At 71.2% G+C, this 16,845-nt stretch overlaps 2 protein-coding genes across 6 annotated transcripts; one reads left to right on the forward strand and one right to left on the reverse strand.

Annotated features, from left to right (window-relative positions):
- Nucleotides 1-4,099: 4,099 nt before the first annotated feature.
- On the forward strand, nucleotides 4,100-7,317 carry LEP (leptin). The gene is made up of 4 exons (XM_075147077.1): nucleotides 4,100-4,168; nucleotides 5,411-5,436; nucleotides 6,184-6,338; nucleotides 6,952-7,317. The coding sequence occupies exons 3-4, from the start codon at nucleotides 6,195-6,197 to the stop codon at nucleotides 7,315-7,317; spliced, it is 510 nt and encodes a 169-aa protein (XP_075003178.1). The 5' UTR covers nucleotides 4,100-4,168; nucleotides 5,411-5,436; nucleotides 6,184-6,194.
- Nucleotides 7,318-8,845: 1,528 nt separating this feature from the next.
- On the reverse strand, nucleotides 8,846-16,517 carry RBM28 (RNA binding motif protein 28). 5 transcript variants are annotated; one of them, XM_075141304.1, is made up of 19 exons: nucleotides 16,335-16,517; nucleotides 15,148-15,330; nucleotides 14,944-15,041; nucleotides 14,729-14,804; nucleotides 14,519-14,611; nucleotides 14,307-14,378; nucleotides 13,915-14,140; nucleotides 13,575-13,699; nucleotides 13,346-13,427; nucleotides 13,086-13,195; nucleotides 12,924-12,997; nucleotides 12,540-12,675; nucleotides 12,390-12,454; nucleotides 12,130-12,288; nucleotides 11,143-11,277; nucleotides 10,282-10,387; nucleotides 9,895-10,193; nucleotides 9,587-9,683; nucleotides 8,846-9,354 (listed from the first exon to the last, which is right to left on the reverse strand). In XM_075141304.1, exons 1-19 carry the CDS (start codon nucleotides 16,480-16,482, stop codon nucleotides 8,912-8,914), a joined length of 2,727 nt encoding a protein of 908 aa, XP_074997405.1. In that variant the 5' UTR covers nucleotides 16,483-16,517; the 3' UTR covers nucleotides 8,846-8,911. The 5 variants fall into 5 exon arrangements, with proteins under 5 accessions (XP_074997405.1, XP_074997396.1, XP_074997422.1 ...); XM_075141295.1 differs by having other exon boundaries at nucleotides 13,346-13,433; XM_075141321.1 differs by having other exon boundaries at nucleotides 8,873-9,354; nucleotides 10,282-10,356.
- Nucleotides 16,518-16,845: the final 328 nt, after the last annotated feature.

Raw genomic sequence — 16,845 nt, forward strand, 5'->3', positions numbered from 1 at the left:
CCATCCCATCCTATCCCATCCCCAAACCCCTCCTCATCCCCAGCCCTGTCCCCTCCTAGTCCCCATCCCAGCCCCATCCCCAGCCCTGCCCCATCCCCTCCCCATCCCCATCCCATCCCATCCCGTCCCATCCCCATCCCCATCCTCATCCCATCTCATCCCATCCCATCCCATCCCATCCCATCCCATTCCATCCCCATCCCCATCCCATCCCGTCCCATCCCCATCCTCATCCCATCCTGTCCCATCCCCATCCCATCCCCATCCCATCCCCATCCCATCCCATCCCATCCCATCCCATCCCATCCCCATCCCATCCCGTTCCATCCCCATCCCCATCCCCATCCCATCCCATCCCATCCCCATCCCATCCCATCCCGTCCCATCCCCATCCCCATCCCCATCCCATCCCATCCCATCCCATCCCATCCCCATCCCATCCCATCCCATCCCATCCCCATCCTCATCCCATCCTGTCCCATCCCCATCCCCATCCCATCCCCATCCCATCCTCATCCCATCCCATCCCATCCCATCCCCATCCCATCCCGTTCCATCCCCATCCCCATCCCCATCCCATCCCATCCCATCCCATCCCATCCCATCCCATCCCATCGCATCCCATCGCTATCCCATCCCATCCCATCCCATCCCATGCCCATCTCATCCCCATCCCATCCCATTGCCATCCCATCCCATCCCATTCCATGCCCATCTCATCCCATCCCATCCCATCCCCATCCCATCCCATTCCCATCCCATCCCCATCCCCGTCCCCGTCCCCGTCCCCGTCCCCATTCCCCTCCCCACCCCGGGTCGGCCCTGCACTCGGGGGGTCCCTCGGGGTGTCCTGCCCGCGGTCTGGCCCTGTGCCCCCCGGCCCCCGCAGTGCCCATGCCAGGGGCCAGCCTGGGGCACCCCCTGCTCCGCGCTGCCGGGGGGCCGGAGCCCCCCACAGGGCTGGGCTGTGCTGGGGTGCCCGGACCCCACCCCTGCGCCGGGGCTTGCTGCCATTTCGGTGCAGAGCTGGGGCTGCCGCTCCGCGGTGCGGCTGCGTGGCCTCAGGCACGTCCTCCGCCGTGCCTCAGTTTCCCCTTGGCTGGGGAGGGGGCGAAGGCCAGGGCTTGGCAGCGCCGGGCTCCTCGTGCCGCGTCCTGCCCGGGCAGCGCCGGCACCGCCTGCGTCAGGCCGTGAGTCACCGGCGAGGGCACGGGCAAGCCCGGCCGGCGGGCTCGGTGCCGGGCTGGGTGCCGGGCTGGGGCACATGGGGGGCACACCCAGAGGACTGTCCCCTCCCGGTGCCGATGACTCCAACCACCGCGGCCCCGCGGGCATTTTCCGAGGCTGGGCCGGCTGCGGAGCAGGATCAGACCCGCTGCAGCCGCCGTGAGCTGGCATGGCCCTGGCAAGGCCTCGGCGCTGGAGGGGGACCCCCTGCCCTCGCACGCCCACGGGGTCCCGTTAGCGTCCCCACCGTCACGGGACACACGATGTCCCACAGTGTGGAGCGATGGCGAGGGGGACCCCCCAGCCCGGGGCCAGTGGTACCCAGCTGGGGGGCAGGATGGCAGTGGGGGGGTGCTGAGCACCCTGCCCTGGGGTGCCCAGCAGCTTGCTGGGGTCCCCAAGCCTTTGGGTACATGGGGTGTCCCATGCTGGGGGGGTGGCTGGCACGGGGAGGGGGGACGGTCCTGGCACCATGGGACCCCCTGGCAGCGGGAGCCGCAGCTCTGGGGGGTGCCCGACCCCACATCATGGTGGCAGCCAGGCTCGGGGGTGACAACCCTGGCCCTGGGCACTTTGTCACCATCTCCATCCCCTGGTGTGGCCACTGAGGCTCAGGGAGGTGGTGGCCGCGGCCAGAACTCGGTGACCCACCAGCAGCCCCCGGGCCAGCAGCACTGCCATGGGGCACAGTGCCCGCTGCGGGCAGGGGACCGCCTGCCCCGGCCCTGGTGGCCCTGTCACCCCCCCGAGCTGCAGCAGGTCCCCGGGGACCGAGACCCCCGGGTGCGTGTGCCAGGGGCTGCTCGCACGAGTGCCCGTGGCTCCGTGTGTGCGTGCGTGTGCGCCCAGATGTGCGCACGTGCACAGAAGAGTGTGTGCCCAGATGTGCCTGCCCGGGTGTGCATGTATCCAGATGTGCATGTGCCCAGGGGTGCGTACGTGCCCGTGTGTCTGTGTCCATGCCCAGATGTGTGTGTGCGCACGCGCACCCAGATGTGTGTGCACACCCAGGTGTGTGTGTGCTCAGGTGTCTGTATGTGCACCCAGATGTGCATTTGTGCCCAGATGTGCATATGTGCCCAGGGGTGTGCGTGGGTATGTGTGCGTGCAGATGTGCGTGTGTGCCCAGATGTGCACAGGGACACACCTGCGTGTGCCCAGATGTGCCTCTGTCTGGGTGTGTTGGTTGGTGCCAGATGGGCACGTGCCCAGGTGTGCGCATGGGTGCCCAGATGTGCATGTGGGTGCCCAGATGTGTGCAGGCATCCAGATGTGTGTGCACCCAGATGCGTGTGCTCAGGGGTGTGTGTGCGCACACTCAGGGTGTGCGTGTGCCGCCCCGGGTGTGCGCCCCCCACCCGCTCCGACGGTGCCACCTCCTCAGTGGGACCCCCGTGACCACTCCCGGGGTGCGTGTGCCTGCTGTGGGCGCAGCACCCAGCCCTTACCCACGCCCCCCCCCGTGCAGCACCAGGGCCACGCGTGCAGCCCTGGGGGGGGTGGGGGTGTGTGTGTGCCCGGCCGCACGCACGCCTGCCCGACGCCCTGCCTGCGTGTGCACGCGGGTGCGCCTGCCTGTACCTGCAGCCTGGGCCCGGGCACCCCCGCAGTGGGGGGGTGCAACCCGCCGAGCCCTGCGTGGGCCTGCCAGCCCAGCCTGCAGGGTGCCAGCGCAGGGGGGGGGGGGCTTGCAGGGGTCCTATCCCCCTCCCCCGGTGCTGAGGCTGGCGGCTGTCCCCAGCCTGGTGTGGGGGGTCCCCCGCCTCCCCCTCCCCATCGTGTGCCCCCTCCCGCCCCAGTTTGGGCAATCTCGGGCAGATTAGGTTGAAAAAGGGGCAGTTCAGGAGGGATGGGGGGGGCACCCGCCCTCTCCCTGGGGAGCACCCGGCCCGGCGGGTGCATGTGCGGGTGTGCACGGCGCTGGTGCGTGTGGATGTGTCACCCCGCACACGGGCGGGGGCTGCTGCTCCACCTGGGCACGTATGCACGCAGGGGACCTCTGCTCGGCTGTGGGGCTGGCCGTGGGGCTGGCCGTGGGTCACGCTGTGGGGTGGGCTGAGGGGCAGGCCGTGGGGCAGGCTGTGGGATGGGCTCTGGGGTGGGCTGAGGGTCACGCTGTGGGGCAGGCTGTGGGGTGGGCTGTGGGGCAGGCCGCGGGGCAGGCCGTGGGGCAGGGTACCTCTGCACGGACGTGTTGGTGTGTGGGTGCCCCAGACTCTCCGGTCCCGGCCCCGGCTGTGCTCCCCCCTCCCGATGCAGCTCGTCCCCTCGGGGCACCCCCCGCATCCCGGGACCCCCCCGTGCTCGGTGCATCCCCGACCCCCCCTGCTCTGTGCGCTCCGGGACCCCCTCGCTGTGCCCCGCGTGTCCCGCAACCCCCCCGGCCCCTGTGCCCCGGGATTCCCCCCCCGCTCGGTGCATCCCCGGGACCCCCCGTGCTCCCCGTGCCCCGGGACCCCCATGCTCGGTGCACCTCCTGGCCCTCCCCGTGCTCGTTGTGCCCCGTGCCCCCCGCCCGTGCTCGGTGCATCCCCGACCCCCCCCCCGTGCTTCTTCTGCCCCGGGACCCCCCCTGCAGGGTGCATCCCCCGGACCACTCCCGCGCTTCGTGTGTCCCCGGGCCCCCCACCCGTGCTCAGTGTGCCCCGTGCTCCTCCCGCGCCCGCTGTGCCCTGGGACCCCCCCCCCTCCCCCGCACGGCGCATCCCCGGCCCCCCCGTGCTCGGTGCAGCCCCGGTGCGGCGGCGGGGGCTGCAGCCGGGCGGGAGCCAGGCCGGCCGGGCAGACAGCCGGACCGCCGGACCGCCGTCGGGCCGGGGGCGGGCGGGGAGCGGCGGGCGGGGGCGGGGAGCGCCGTTGTGCAACGGCCCCGCTCCGCTATATAGGGGGGGGCCGCGGGGCATGGAGCCACCGCCGCGACGGGACCCACGGGGCGGCCCAGGTAAGCAGGACACCCCCCCCGCACCGGGACACCCCCACCATGGGACCCCCTTCCCCAGGGACCCCCATTCTCCTGGGACACCCCCACCATGGGACCCCCATTTCCCAGGACCCCCCATCCCCAGGACACTGCTTCTCCTGGGAAACCCCTCACCAAGGATCCCCCTTCCCCAGGGACACCCCTTCTCCTGGGGAACTCCCATTCTCCCGGGACACCCCTTCCCCAGGGACACCCCCACCATGGGACACCCCTGTCCTGAGACACCCATTCTCCTGGGACACTCATGCACTGGGACACCCTGCCCCAGGGACCCCCATTCTCCTGGGACAGCCATTCCCCCAGGACACTCCTTCTCCTGGGACACCCCTTGCCCAGGACCCCCCTTCTCCTGGGGAACTCCTTCCCCAGGAACACCCACACCATGGGAACCCCCATTCCCCAGGAACACCCTGTACCAGGAACCCCCACACCATGGGAACCCCCATTCCCCAGGAACACCCTGTACCAGGAACCCCCATTCTCCCAGGACACCCCTGCCCCGAGACCCCCCTGCCACGGGAGACCCCTTGCCCAGGACCCAGCTTCCGCAGGGACACCCCCACCGCAGGGACACCCCCACCCCAGGGACACCCCTTCTCCTGGGACACCCCCCTGGTGGGACATCCCCACCCCAGGCTGCTGCCCAGGGGGGCCAGGGCTGCACCGTCCCAAGGGACCCCCCAAGCCCCGTGGGGTGCAGAGCCAGGGGACCCCAGTCCCCCCCGTGCAGGGACACTGTCCCGGGCCTGGCCGGGGACCACAGCCCCCCAGAGGGGTCTGGGCCCCCGTTACCCCGGGGCAGGTGGGCAGCGGGTTGAACCGGCCTCACCGGCCCGATGCCCAGGCACAGCCCTGGCACAGTCCCGGCCTGGCCCAGCACCAGCCGCCTCCGCTCGGCTCAGCACCTCGGGGACGGGACGTCCCTGTCCCCCCCCGCTCTGCACCCTGTCCCCCGGGACACGCGCCAGCCCCGCGCTCTGGGTAGCCGGCGGCGGCCGGGCCACCGTTAGTGCCACCAGCCACCGTTAGTGCCCCCAGCACCGGGGGGATGCCAGGGGGATGCCCGAGCATCCCGTGCTCCCCAAGGGGCCGCATGCCCCCCCAGCCTCGCCGGCCCCCCCTGCCCAGGCCGGCGGAGTGGTGACACCGGGGGGTCCTGGCAGAGGTCCCCGTGTCCCCCCATCACTGGCTCTCTCGTTCCAGGCTCAGCGAGCGGGTGCGACTCTCCGGTGAGTACCGGGGTGGGAGCTGCTCCACTCCCCCCTGTCCCCATGTCCCCCCTGTCCCCATCCCCAGGCAGTGGGTGACAGGGACACTCCGGGGTCCCTCCACTGCCCACGCTCCTCCCTCGGCCTCATCCTGCCCTCAGAGGACGGGGGTCTCCGGGGAGCAGACACAGCCCTGGGGAGCCAGCACCCACCCCTGGCCCTCCCAGACCCCCCCTCAGAGCAGTGTCCCCCGGCCACATTGTCACCAAGGCTCCGGTGGCAGCCCTGCACGGTCACGGTCACGGCTGGGCACAGCCGGGGACCTTGGGCCGTGGGTGGCCGGGGCGGCGCTTGCGAAAGGGCAGCTCCGGGAAGGCGACGGGGCACGGCCGCGCTGGCACGTGCCGGCACGCCGGCAGGGGCACGGTGGCACGGTGACGAGGACCCGTCCCAGGGCTGGCTGACAGCGGGGACATGGTCATCCACATGCCACTGACACCGCTTCCCCCGTGTCCCTGGGCATGTCACTGCACCCCTCTGCCTGCTCCCATCTCTTGGGGGGGGGACACAAGGCTTGGGGACCCCCACCTTAGCAGGGTGTCCCCTCCCTGTGACACCCCACCGAGGGAGGACGCTCCCCATGTCCCCTGGGATGAGGGATGGGGATGGCACGTGTCCCCAGAGAGGGGTCAAGAGCATCCTGCACGTCCCCTCTCAGGGGGGTAGTTTTGGGGTGCCCGTGGCACCTGACCCCCCCTCCCTGTGCAGAGCCCGGCAGGATGCGGTGGCCCGGCGTGTCCCTCTGGGGTCTCCTCTGGCTGTGGCTCCCGCTGGCCGGTGGCCGCCCCGTCCGGCTGGAGAAGGTCCAGGCGGACACCAGGAACCTCACCCGCACCCTCAGCACCCGCATCCAGCAGCTGCAGGTCAGGCCCAACCCGGGGGGGCTCAGGGGGGTCCCCCCCAGGGACACCCCACACCTGGCAGGGCACTGCAGCCATGTCCTGTGTCACCCGAGGGAGGGGGGCTGGGGTGTGAGGTGGGGGGACCCTGCGCCCCGGGGTGGTCCCTGGGGAGGGACACCCAGCACAGGTTGGGACCCACATGGGGGGTCCCCATGGCTGGGTGGGGGGGGCTCTGTGCCCCAGATTGGGGGTCCCCAAAGGAGGGACACCCACGGCTGGGTGGGATGGGGGGGCTCTGTGCCCCAGATTGGGGGTCCTCAGGGAGAGTTGCCCAGGGCTGGGTGGGGACCCTGTGCCCCAGATGGAGGGAGGCGTCCCCAGGGAGGGTCGCCCATGGCTGGGTGAGGTTGGGGGGCTCTGTGCCCCAGATGGGGGGTCCCCAGGGAGGGATGCTGGGTGGGGGGCTCCGTGCCCCAAGGGATGGGGGGTCCCCAGGGAGGGATGCTGGGTGGGGGGCTCCGTGCCCCAAGGGATGGGGGGTCCCCAGGGAGGGTCACCCACAGCAGGCGGGGCAGGACCCCTGCCCGAGCGGGCAGCGGGCGCCGTGCCCTGACCTCCCCCCTTCCCCCCCCAGCTCTTCCCCCTGACCCTGAAGATCAGCGGGCTGGAGGCGATCCCGGGGGAGGGGGCTCCGGAGGGGCTGGGGGCCATGGCCCACCGCCTCCAGCTCTTCCAGCGCCTGCTGGGCGGCCTGGCCACGGGCAGCCTGCCGCTGGCCCAGATCGCCAACGACATGGAGAACCTCCGCAGCCTCCTGGCCGCCCTGGCCGCCCACCTGGGCTGCCCCCCGCCCCGCCACCCCCCAGGACCCCCGGCACCCCCCGGCCTGCCCGACCTGCTGGCCGAGGCCCCCCACACCGCGGCCGGGCTGGCCCTGGCGCAGCTCCGCGTCTGCCTGGATGGCATCGCCGCCCGCCTCGACGGCCTCCCCGCCTGCTAGGGACACCCTGGGGACCCTGGCCCCGGGGGGGGGACACTGGGCTGAGCCCCCATCCCAGGGCCGCCCTGTCCCCGCGCACCAGCACGGCCAGCCCGGCACAACCGGCACCAGAGAACTCCAGGCTCGCGATTTCCTCTTTTTCTACTACTGCTATTATTACTACTACTACTATTATTATTATTATTATTATTATTATTATTTAGTATTTGTATTTATTTCTCCCACGTTAATTTAAAATAAAGCCAGTTTTGCAGCAGCCCTCTGTCACGTCTCCAACGACCCCGCTCGGCTCTGGGGTGGGTGCGAGCCGCCAGCCCCCGCGGGCAGGCTGGGTGCCGGTGTCACCATGGCCAGGCTCCCCAAGGAGCCGGGGCTCGGGGGGGGAGGCAAAGGGTGTCCCCAGGGACGTGCGGGGCAGGGAGGGACAAATCAAACCCCAAATATCACCCGTGGGGTGAGCTGAGCTGCCCCAACCCCCCCAGGACCCTGTGGCTTCACCGGTGGGTGGCTCAGCTCCAGCCACAGCGCAGCCGCGGGGCCCAGGGGATGGGGGGACCCCCCTGCAAACCACAGCGATGCCCCAGGCTGGAGCAGGGACCCCCAAAGGAGGAGGGTGTCCCCCCGCTATGAGCCCAGCGGCTGGGGACAAGGGACCTTGGGGACACGGGAGCGCGCGAGGACGTGGCACCGGCTGACTCAGGCCCCGGCGGCTCCGCCATGGTTTACGAGCCGGATGGCGGCTTCGCGGCTCGGCCCCCCCGGCCCGGTGTGACCCCAGCACCCTCCGGCTGCCGGGGAGACGTGGGGACACACGTGCCGGGGAGGTGGGCTCGGAGTCCCCCAGTCCCATGGGGTGGGGGGCACCCACCCTGCCGGACCCGGGGTCAGGGGTCCCGGGGCTGGGGCAGCGCTGGGTCCCCGTGGCCCGGGCGCACGTCGCTCACGCCGCGGTGCTGCCGGCCAGGTGAGGCCGGCCTGGCCCCGAGCCCCGGCACGGCCGCGGCGGCCGCTGACTCAGCCGGGACCCCGCTGGCCCCCCGCCAAACCGTGTGCTGAGCGGCACGGGCACCCGCCCTGGCGCTGACCCACGGGACCCCGACCCCATGGCATGGGGCTGACCCACGGGACCCCGACCCCGCGGGCACCCGGCGTGGGGCTGACCCACGGGACCCCGAGCCCGCGGGCACCAGGCGTGGGGCCGACCCACAGGTCCCCAACTCCTGCCCCCCCATCCTCCCACAGGCAACTGGGGCACTGATCCCCCCCCCCCCCCGGTGGGACCCCCCCAAGGCTACAGGGACCTTCTCACTCCCCTCCACTCCCTTCACTTTCCGTGTCCCCCCCAGTCTTAAGCAATGAGGCACCCCAAACACGGCTCCGACCCCCCCCTGCCCCGGGGGCACCCCCTCCCTTGTGCCCCCACCCTCCACCCTCCCTTGTGCCCCCCCCAACCCCATCCCGCCCCACAGCGCCCTGAGCCGCCCAGCCTGGCCCAGGGTGGGGGGGGCTCGGGTGGGGGTTCAGGGGGGCTGGGGGTGATGCCCAGAGGATTCTTCCTCCAAAAACCTTTTTATTAAAATATATTCCTATGTTTTTACAACACCCTGTCGCTGACAAGGCGGAGGGGTGCTGCTGCGGGTAGGGGGGGTACCTGCCCCCCCCCCTCCAGCCCTGCCCCAGAGGGTCCCAAACCAGGGAAGACCCCCGGAGGAGGAGGAGGGATGGGGGCACCCCCAAAGCTCGGGGGGGGAACAAGGGGAGATGCAGGACTGGGTTCTTCCCCCCCCACCCAGCAGAGACTCTGGGGTCTCCCCGTGGGGCAGCACCCCAACCCCCCGATAGGATTTGAGGCCAATTCCTGCCCCCCACAGACCAGCACCCATGGGTGGGGGTCAGGGTGCTGGGGGGCGGGTCTCAGCTCTCGAACCACTTGCTCCTCTTGGGCGCGGGGCAGTCGCTGCCCAGGATCTTCCTCTTGTACCGCTCCACCAGCTCGCTGAACCGGGCCTCGGCCCCCCCGCCCTCCCGCCGCCGCGCCTGCGGGCAGAGCCCAGGGGGGAGGACGGGGGTCCCCAGACCCCTCACACCCCCGAGCCGGGCAGAGCCAGAGCCCAGGAGGGAGGACGGGGGTCCCCAGACCCCCCCACACCCCCAAGCCGGGCAGAGCCAGAGCCCAGGGGCACCGTGGGGGGGCTGCGAGAGGAACAGGGGAACCCAGGGACCCCACAGCACCCCCCAGCACCCCCTAATTAGGGGGATCTGCCCCTACCTGGGTGGGGGGCACCTTGCGCTTCTCCTTCCGCCGCTGGGCTTTGGCCTTGGGCTGCTTGGTGGGGAGGGGCTTCGCCTTCCCCTTGTCGCGCTTCCTGGGTGGGGGAGAGCAGAGGAGCACCCATGGGTGCCAGGTATGCCCACAGGTGCCCGATGCACCCACGGGTGCCGCACAGCACCCAGAGGGGACGGGGGCCCCTGGGGAGGGAGGGGAGAAGCCAGAGACGCCCACGCCAAGGGGGAGAGGCCCCGGGGGGACGCTGGGGGGGCGGGGGGGGAAGGGGTTGCCCCCCCCGCACCCCATACCTGATCTTGGGCCCGCGGTGCGAGGGCAGCGCCAGCACCTTCTTCCTGGTGGTGCCGTCCGGCAGTTCCACCCGCTCCACCTGCGCTTCCGTGCGGAAGCCGGACCAGGACAGGGTGGGGACCGGGGGTCCCGGGGGGGCCTCCTGCCCCCCCCCCGGTGCTCCCCTGGGGCGGCGGGAGCCCTCGGACCCCTTGGAGGGAGGTTTCTTCCTTCCCTGACGTCTCTTCGGGGGTCCCGCTGGCTCGGCTGCCCCGGCAGTAACCGGCTCCTTCGCCGCCGGCTTCGGTTTCAGCTTGAGCTGTGCCAACACCGCGGGCGACACCGGGGTCAGCGCCGGGGACCCTCGGGGGGCGGGGGGCAATCTGGGGGGGCAGGCCGCCTCCTACCAGGCTGCGCTGGGCGCGCTGCTCCTTCAGCTTCAGCTTCCGCCGATCCTCCAGCGAGAACTCCACGATGGGCCGCTGCGGGCAGAGCAGGGGGTGGGGGGCAGCCCTGGGGGGGGGCAGCCCCCAATAACACTGGGAGCAGCCTGGGGAGGAGGGGGAGCAGCCCTGGCTAGGGGGGCAGCCCCCCAGTAACACTGGGAGCAACCCTGGGGGGTAGGCAGCTCCCCAATAACACCAGCAGCAGCCCTGGGGGGGAGGCAGCCCCCCAATAACACCAGCAGCAGCCCTGGGGGGGAGGCTGCCCCCCAATAACACCAGCAGCAGCCCTGGGGGGAAGGCAGCCCCCCAATAACACCAGCAGCAGCCCTGGGGGGGACGACAGCCCCCCAATAACACCAGCAGCAGCCCTGGGAGGGGGCAGCTCCCCAATAACACCAGGAGCAGCCCTGGGGGGGAGAGCCCCCCAATAACACCAAGAGCACCGCAGGTCCCCGGAATCTCCCTGCTGGTGGCCCCCAGGGGGCAAGTGGGGTGACGGGGGAGACCCCACAGGGCTATAGGGTGCTGGATGGGACGGGGGGCACCCCATGGGGCCCTGGGGGGCAGAGAGGGAGGGGACGGGGAGACCCTGGTGCTGGGGGCGCATCGGGGGGGGCCAAGGGTGTTGGGTGGGGTGACAGGGAAGACCCTGTGAGGGCCAGTAGGGTTTTGGGGGGGCGGGGGAGACCCCACAGGATTCCACACACCAGGGTCGTGGGGTGACAGGGAAGACAAGGAACGAGGGGGACACGGTAGCTCCCCTGCACCACCTTGGGGGGGTCCAGCCCCCAGAGACGCCCCCGTGCCGCGGGATGCACCCACCTTCTGGGCCCCGAAGAGGTGGGGGTTGTTGTTGACGCTGCGCAGGGCGGCCAGCGCCTGCTCGTGCTCCCCGAACTCCACGAAGGCGTAGCCCAGGGACTGCCCCTTCCCCCGCAGCTCCCGCATCACCCGGCACTGGGGGGGCACCGGCTCACCCGCCTGCGCCGGGACACCCACCCCCCCCAAAACGGGCCCGGGACCCACCTCACAGCGGGACACCCACCTCCTCTGCACCCCCAGAGGGGACACAGGGGGACACAGAGGAGGACACCCACCTCTGCACCCCCAAACCTGCCCCAGAGGTCACATGGGGGGACACGGGGGGGGAATCCCACCTCCTCTGCACCCCCAAACCCACCCCAGAGGGGACACAGGGGGGGACACCCACCTCCTCTACACCCCTGGTCACCCCCAAACCCTCCCCAAAGGGGGCACAGAGCACAGGGGACACCGCGGGGGACACTGGGAGTGTCACCAGGGGGACACAAAGGGGGACACAAAGGGGGACACAAAGGGGGACACAAAGGGGGACACAAAGGGGGACACAAAGGGGGACACAAAGGGGGACACTCACCTCCTCTGCACCCCCAGCTACCTCAAAACCCACCGCAGAGGGGGCACAGGGGGACATGGGGGGACATGAGAGGTACACAGAGCAGGACACCAACCTCCTCTGCACCCCTCAGTCACCCCCAAACCCACCCCAGAGGCGACACAGAGCAGAGGGGGACAGCGGGGGGGACACCCACCTCCTCTACACCCCTAGTCACCCCTAAACCCTCCCCAGAGGAGGCACAGGGGGACTCTAGGGGGACGCAGACAGGGACACCCATCTCCTCTGCACCCCCAGCCACCCCAAAACCCACCCCAAAGAGGACACAGAGCACTGGAGAACACAGAGGGGGACACCCACCTTCTCTGCACCCCTAGTCACCCCCACGACCCTCCCCAGAGGGGACACAGGGGGACACAAAGGGGGACACCCACCTCCTTGATGCGCAGGGCCTTGCCCCTGCCAGCCACCTGCAGCAGCAGGCGCCGGAGCCGGGCGCTGTCCACGGCCTTGGGCAGGTTGTGGACGCAAAGCCGGGTGCGGGACACGAAGATGTTCTGGTCCCGCAGCTTCTGGTACTTCAGCTCCTCAAACTGGGAGAAATGGGGCCATGGAGGGGGGGCTTCCCCGGGGTGGGGGGGGACAGGCGCTGTCCCCAAGCTGTCACAGCCCCTGGAGTTCCGCGCACACTCACCCGCGCTCGCTTGGCCATGTCGGCATCGCTGACGCCCTCTGCAGCCTTCGTCCCGGCCCGGATCACTGCGGGGGGGCGAGATGGGGGGTTTTGGGGGGGCAAGAAGGGGGTGTGGGGGGTGCCTGGGACCCCCCCGGGGCCGGTACTCACAGCCTTCACGGGCCAGGTAGAGATTTCGGGTGCCCGTCGGCTTTTTCGCCTTCTGCCCGCGGAGTTTCCGAGCCTCCTCTCGGCTCACGGCCAGGTCGATGCGCAGCAGCCGCCCGTCCAGCCGCAGCCCCCCACCCTGCGAGGGGGCACAGGCGGGGACATGGGCGGCAGAGCTAGGGGTGGGGGGCTGCTGGGACCCCGCACAGGCCCGGGCAGGGGGTCCCCAGGGGCTGGGACAACCCGAGAGAGGGGGATGACCCCAACGGGATCCCCCAAACCCGAGGCGGGAGGGCTGGCGCTGTCCCCAAGCCCCCGGGGGTCCCTTGTTGCCCTCAGGGGGGCCCCTCGTCTCCCCTGGGGGGGGTCCCTCGTCGCCCCACTCACCTCGTTCTCCTCCTGGGCAGCCTGAAGGCATTTTTGGGCGGCTTCTTGGGTCAGGAACTGGGCAAAGGCACAGCCTGGGGACGGAGAGGGGCTCGGCGAGGGGACAGGGAGAGGAGGGGGTGTCCCCCCCACCCAGGATGTGCCCCCACCGCGGGCGGTTACCTTTAGAGTGCTCCGTGTCGGGGTGCAGGACGACACGGACGTACTTGAGGTCCCCGAATTGCTGCAGCAGCTCCCCCAGCGCCTCCTCCTCCGTATCGAAGGAGAGATTCCTGCGATTTGGTGGGGGTCACAGCGTTGGGGGTGGCTGCAGCAAACAGCCCCCCCGCCCCGGCGTCCTCCCGGGCCCGGATCCACCAGCGCAGCAGAGGGGGGGCCCCCACTCTGCCCCCCAAGAGACCAGCCCCCATCCCGGCACTCACCGGATGAAGACGGTCCTGCCCTCGCCCACGTCCGAGGGGGGCTGCCGCCCCCTCCTCGGCTGCTTCTTGGGCGCGACCCCCCCTGAAACAGCAGAGGATCCCGCAATTGGTGCCTGGCAGCGGCCCCCTGACCCCAGGGAAGGCCCCCCCGACCCCAGGGAAGGCCCCCCACCCATCCTGCCTGCCGCAGCCCACCCTGCCAGCCTCCTCCACCCAGGGCAGAACCAACCTTCCTCCTCCTCTTCCTCATCCGAGTCCTCTTCTTGCTCGCTATCATCTTCGCTGGCTGCTTCCTCTTCATCTTCCTCCTCCTCCTCCTCGCTGCTGTCCGCGGCTGCCGTCCCCTTCCCAAGCCTGCAGCACCCAGGGCAGAGCTGGCCCGGCCCCGCAGCAGCCCCAATCCGGGGAGGTGGGGGACAGGGCTCCATCCTGGGGTCCCACAGGGGGACAAGGCCAGGGCTCCGTCCCAGAGCCCCGCGGGGGGGGGGTCCGCACCCCGCAGCAAGGCCAAGGCCCCTCAGGATCAGCCCCATCCCTCCCCGGCCGGCACAACCCCTTCCCTCGCTCACCGGCCTCGCGCCTGGGACGAGGAGAGCTTGATTTTCTTCATCTTTCCAGCTGCTTTTTTATCTTCCTCTTCCTCCTCTTCCTCCTCTTCCTCTTCTTCCTCCTCTTCCTCTCCTTCCTCCTCCTCTTCTTCCTCCTCCTCTTCTTCCTCTGCTTCCTCCTCCTCCTCCTTCTCTCCACCATCACCCCGTCTCCGCTCTCGGGCCTCCCCAGGTTCCTCCTTGCTCTCTGCAGGGTGGCGCGATGACAAACAGGGACAAGAGGGGACATTCGCTCCTGGTGACCCCGTCCCCCCTGCGAGGCCAGCAGTGGGGGCGCCTGCCCCCCCCCACCGCAGCGGGGGGCACGCAGCCAGGCCCAGAGCCGCGCTGGGTGGGGGGGCCGGGACCCTCACCGTCGGGCTGGCCGCCCTGCGTCGCCCGGTACTTGTCCTTGGCCACGGCCCAGTCCACCGCCACCGGCCGCCCTGGGGAGGCAAAGGGACATGGGGGGACGCTGTCAGTGTCCCCCCCTTCCCCGAGGCAGGGAATGGGGTGGGGGGCCGCTCTGCAGAGCCCCCCTGGGGCAGGGGAAGGGTGGCGGGGGCAGGGAGAGGCACGGCCGGACCTTTGATCTCCTTCATGTTCATCCCCCGGAGCGCCTTGGCCGCTTCTGGCACGTTCCTCAACTGCACGAAGGCGAATCCCCGCATCTTCCCGTCTGCAAGAGCCGGGAGAGCTGCTCCGCGCCCGCCCCCCGCCCCCCCGCCCCCGGCAGGGCCAGGTCACCGGCACCGGGGTGCCACCACCCCAAAAACAGTCCCCGTGGGGGGCTCACCCGCCTTCCTGGGAACGTTCACCTCCAGCACGGTGCCGAAGGGCGAGAAAAGAGACCTCAGGTCGTCCTCGGAGCACTGGGGAGGGACCGGCCGGGTGAGGGAAGGGGCCGGGGGGGGCCCCGGGGCAGGCAGGGACGTGGGGGTCCCTGCCTGCGCCCCCGGGGTCACGCCAGCTCTGGCCGGGGGGCAGGGGTCTGGGGCCAGACCCCCGTACCTTGAAGCTGAGGTTGCGGACGATCAGCCGGGCCTTCCTGGAGGCGGCTCTGGGCTTCTTCGGTCTCGGGGGGGCCGCGCCGGCGGCCACGGGGGCACCTGAGGCGGAACCAGGGGGGATTTGGGGACAGCACAGCCCGGGGACAGACCCAGGGCAGCTGCCGGTCCCCGAGAGCGCAGGCAAGGGACAAGACCCCCAACTCACTTGCCGCCGCTGCCTCCTCTTCCTCCTCCCGCTGCAGCTTCTTCCTCCCCTCCCTGGCTCTCTGCCGGGCCAGCGTCACGCCGAGGCGGTGGCCAGCGAGGGTGGTGGCCTCCTGCAGAGCTCGCTGGGCATCCTCGGCCAGGGAGAAGGTAACGTAGCCGAAGCCGCGACAGGTCTTGGTGCCTGGGGGTGGTGGGGAGGGGGACAGTGAGGCCTCACACGCCCCCCTGCACCCCCTCCCCAGCTGCGACGGTCAGACCAACCCCATCCCTGGGACCACGCTCACTCCCCAACTGCTCCTAGGGCTCCTCCTGACCCCCCCAATCTGGCTGTGCCCCCCGCCAGCACCCACCAGTCCCACCCGAGCCCCTGCACCTTCCCCAGCCCTCACAACCCCCACCGCAGCCCTCCCACCTGGCACAGCCCGACCCCCCCAAACCCACCTCTACTCCCTCCCAGTCTCCCCTCACCATCCCCAACATCCAAATAACTGACACCCCCCCCGCATCCTGCACCCCAATGCCCCGCTCCTGACCCCCCCCCAGCCCAGCCCCCTGCTCGGTCCTGACCCACCCCCAAATTCCTGCTCCCAAACAGGTCTGCTCCCAGCACACACATCCCTGCCCACCTCCCCCAATTCCCACCCTCCCATGCCCCCCCAAATCCTCCCAGCCCATGACCCTAGGTGCCCCCGTGACCCCCAGATGCTCCCCCCCCCCACCAGACCCCAGCCCCAGGCCCCCCCTCAAGCCTCTCCTCCAAGCCCCGGTCCCGGGCCCACTCAGGACCCTCCAGACCCCCTCAGGGCCCCCACAGACCCTGGTCCCACATCCCTTCAGCCCCCCCCAGCCCCCAGTCCTAGGCCCACTCACCCCCCCCCAGGCCCTCTCAGGCCCCCACAGCCCCCCCCCAGTCCCCAGTCCCACGCCCCCCAGGCCTCGCCCCCCCCAAACCCTGGTCCCAGGCCCCCTCAGGCCCCCCCAGACCCCGGTCCCAGGCCCACTCAGGCCCCCCCAGACCCCAGTCCCAGGCACCCCCACACCTCAGCCCCCCCCAGACCCCGCTCCCAGACCCCGCTCCCAGGCCCCCTCAGCCCCCTCCCAGACACCCCCAGACCCCGGCTCCAGCCCCCGCCAGACGCCGGTCCCAGCCCCTCCCCCCCTTACCCCCCCCGGCCCCCCCCCGACCCTTCTCGGTGACAACGAAGCAGCGGCGGAGGGGCCCGAGGCGGCCGAAGAGGCTCTCGAGGTCGGCGGCGGTGGCGGCGGCGGGCAGGCCCCGCACCAGCACGGTGCGGCCCGAGGAGGGACCGGAGCCGCCGCCGGCCGCCGCCATCTTGGGGCACGCGCCGCGCGGGGGCTGCCGGGAAGCGCGGCGGAGGGGCGGGGCCCTGGTGGGGGAGCGCGCCCCCTGGCGGCGCGGCGGGGAACTGCGGGGTCGGGAGGGGCGGGAGGGGTTGGGGGGGTCTGGGGGTCCCAGCTCAGGGACCGTGGGGTTGGGAGGTCCCACCACAAGGCTGTGGGGGACAGAGGGGTTTGGGGGTCCCGTCCCAGGGGCTGTGGGGTTGGGGGGGTCCGGGGGTCCCAGTTCAGGGGCCATGGGGGGTCAGGGGGGCTCAGGGTCCCATCCCGGGGACTGTGGGGTTGGGGGGGCCCAGGGGTCCCAGCAAAGGGGCCGTGGGGACAGGAGGCCTTGGGG

Source organism: Calonectris borealis, chromosome 1 (assembly GCF_964195595.1).
Source record: "Calonectris borealis chromosome 1, bCalBor7.hap1.2, whole genome shotgun sequence".
In the NCBI taxonomy this organism is placed as follows: Eukaryota; Metazoa; Chordata; class Aves; order Procellariiformes; family Procellariidae; genus Calonectris; species Calonectris borealis.

Bases quoted from the DNA above. Each gene is read 5' to 3' on its own strand.
- LEP (XM_075147077.1), top strand. From the start codon at position 6,195: ATGCGGTGGCCCGGCGTGTCCCTCTGGGGTCTCCTCTGGCTGTGGCTC. The intron at 6,339-6,951 runs GTCAGGCCCAAC...TTCCCCCCCCAG, and splicing joins CCCGCATCCAGCAGCTGCAG to CTCTTCCCCCTGACCCTGAA.
- RBM28 (XM_075141295.1), bottom strand. From the start codon at position 16,482: ATGGCGGCGGCCGGCGGCGGCTCCGGTCCCTCCTCGGGCCGCACCGTG. The intron at 13,196-13,345 runs GTGAGTGCCGGG...ACCAAATCGCAG, and splicing joins GGCAGGACCGTCTTCATCCG to GAATCTCTCCTTCGATACGG. The intron at 11,278-12,129 runs GTGGGTGTCCCC...GTGCCCCCCCAG, and splicing joins AGGCCCTGCGCATCAAGGAG to TGCCGGGTGATGCGGGAGCT.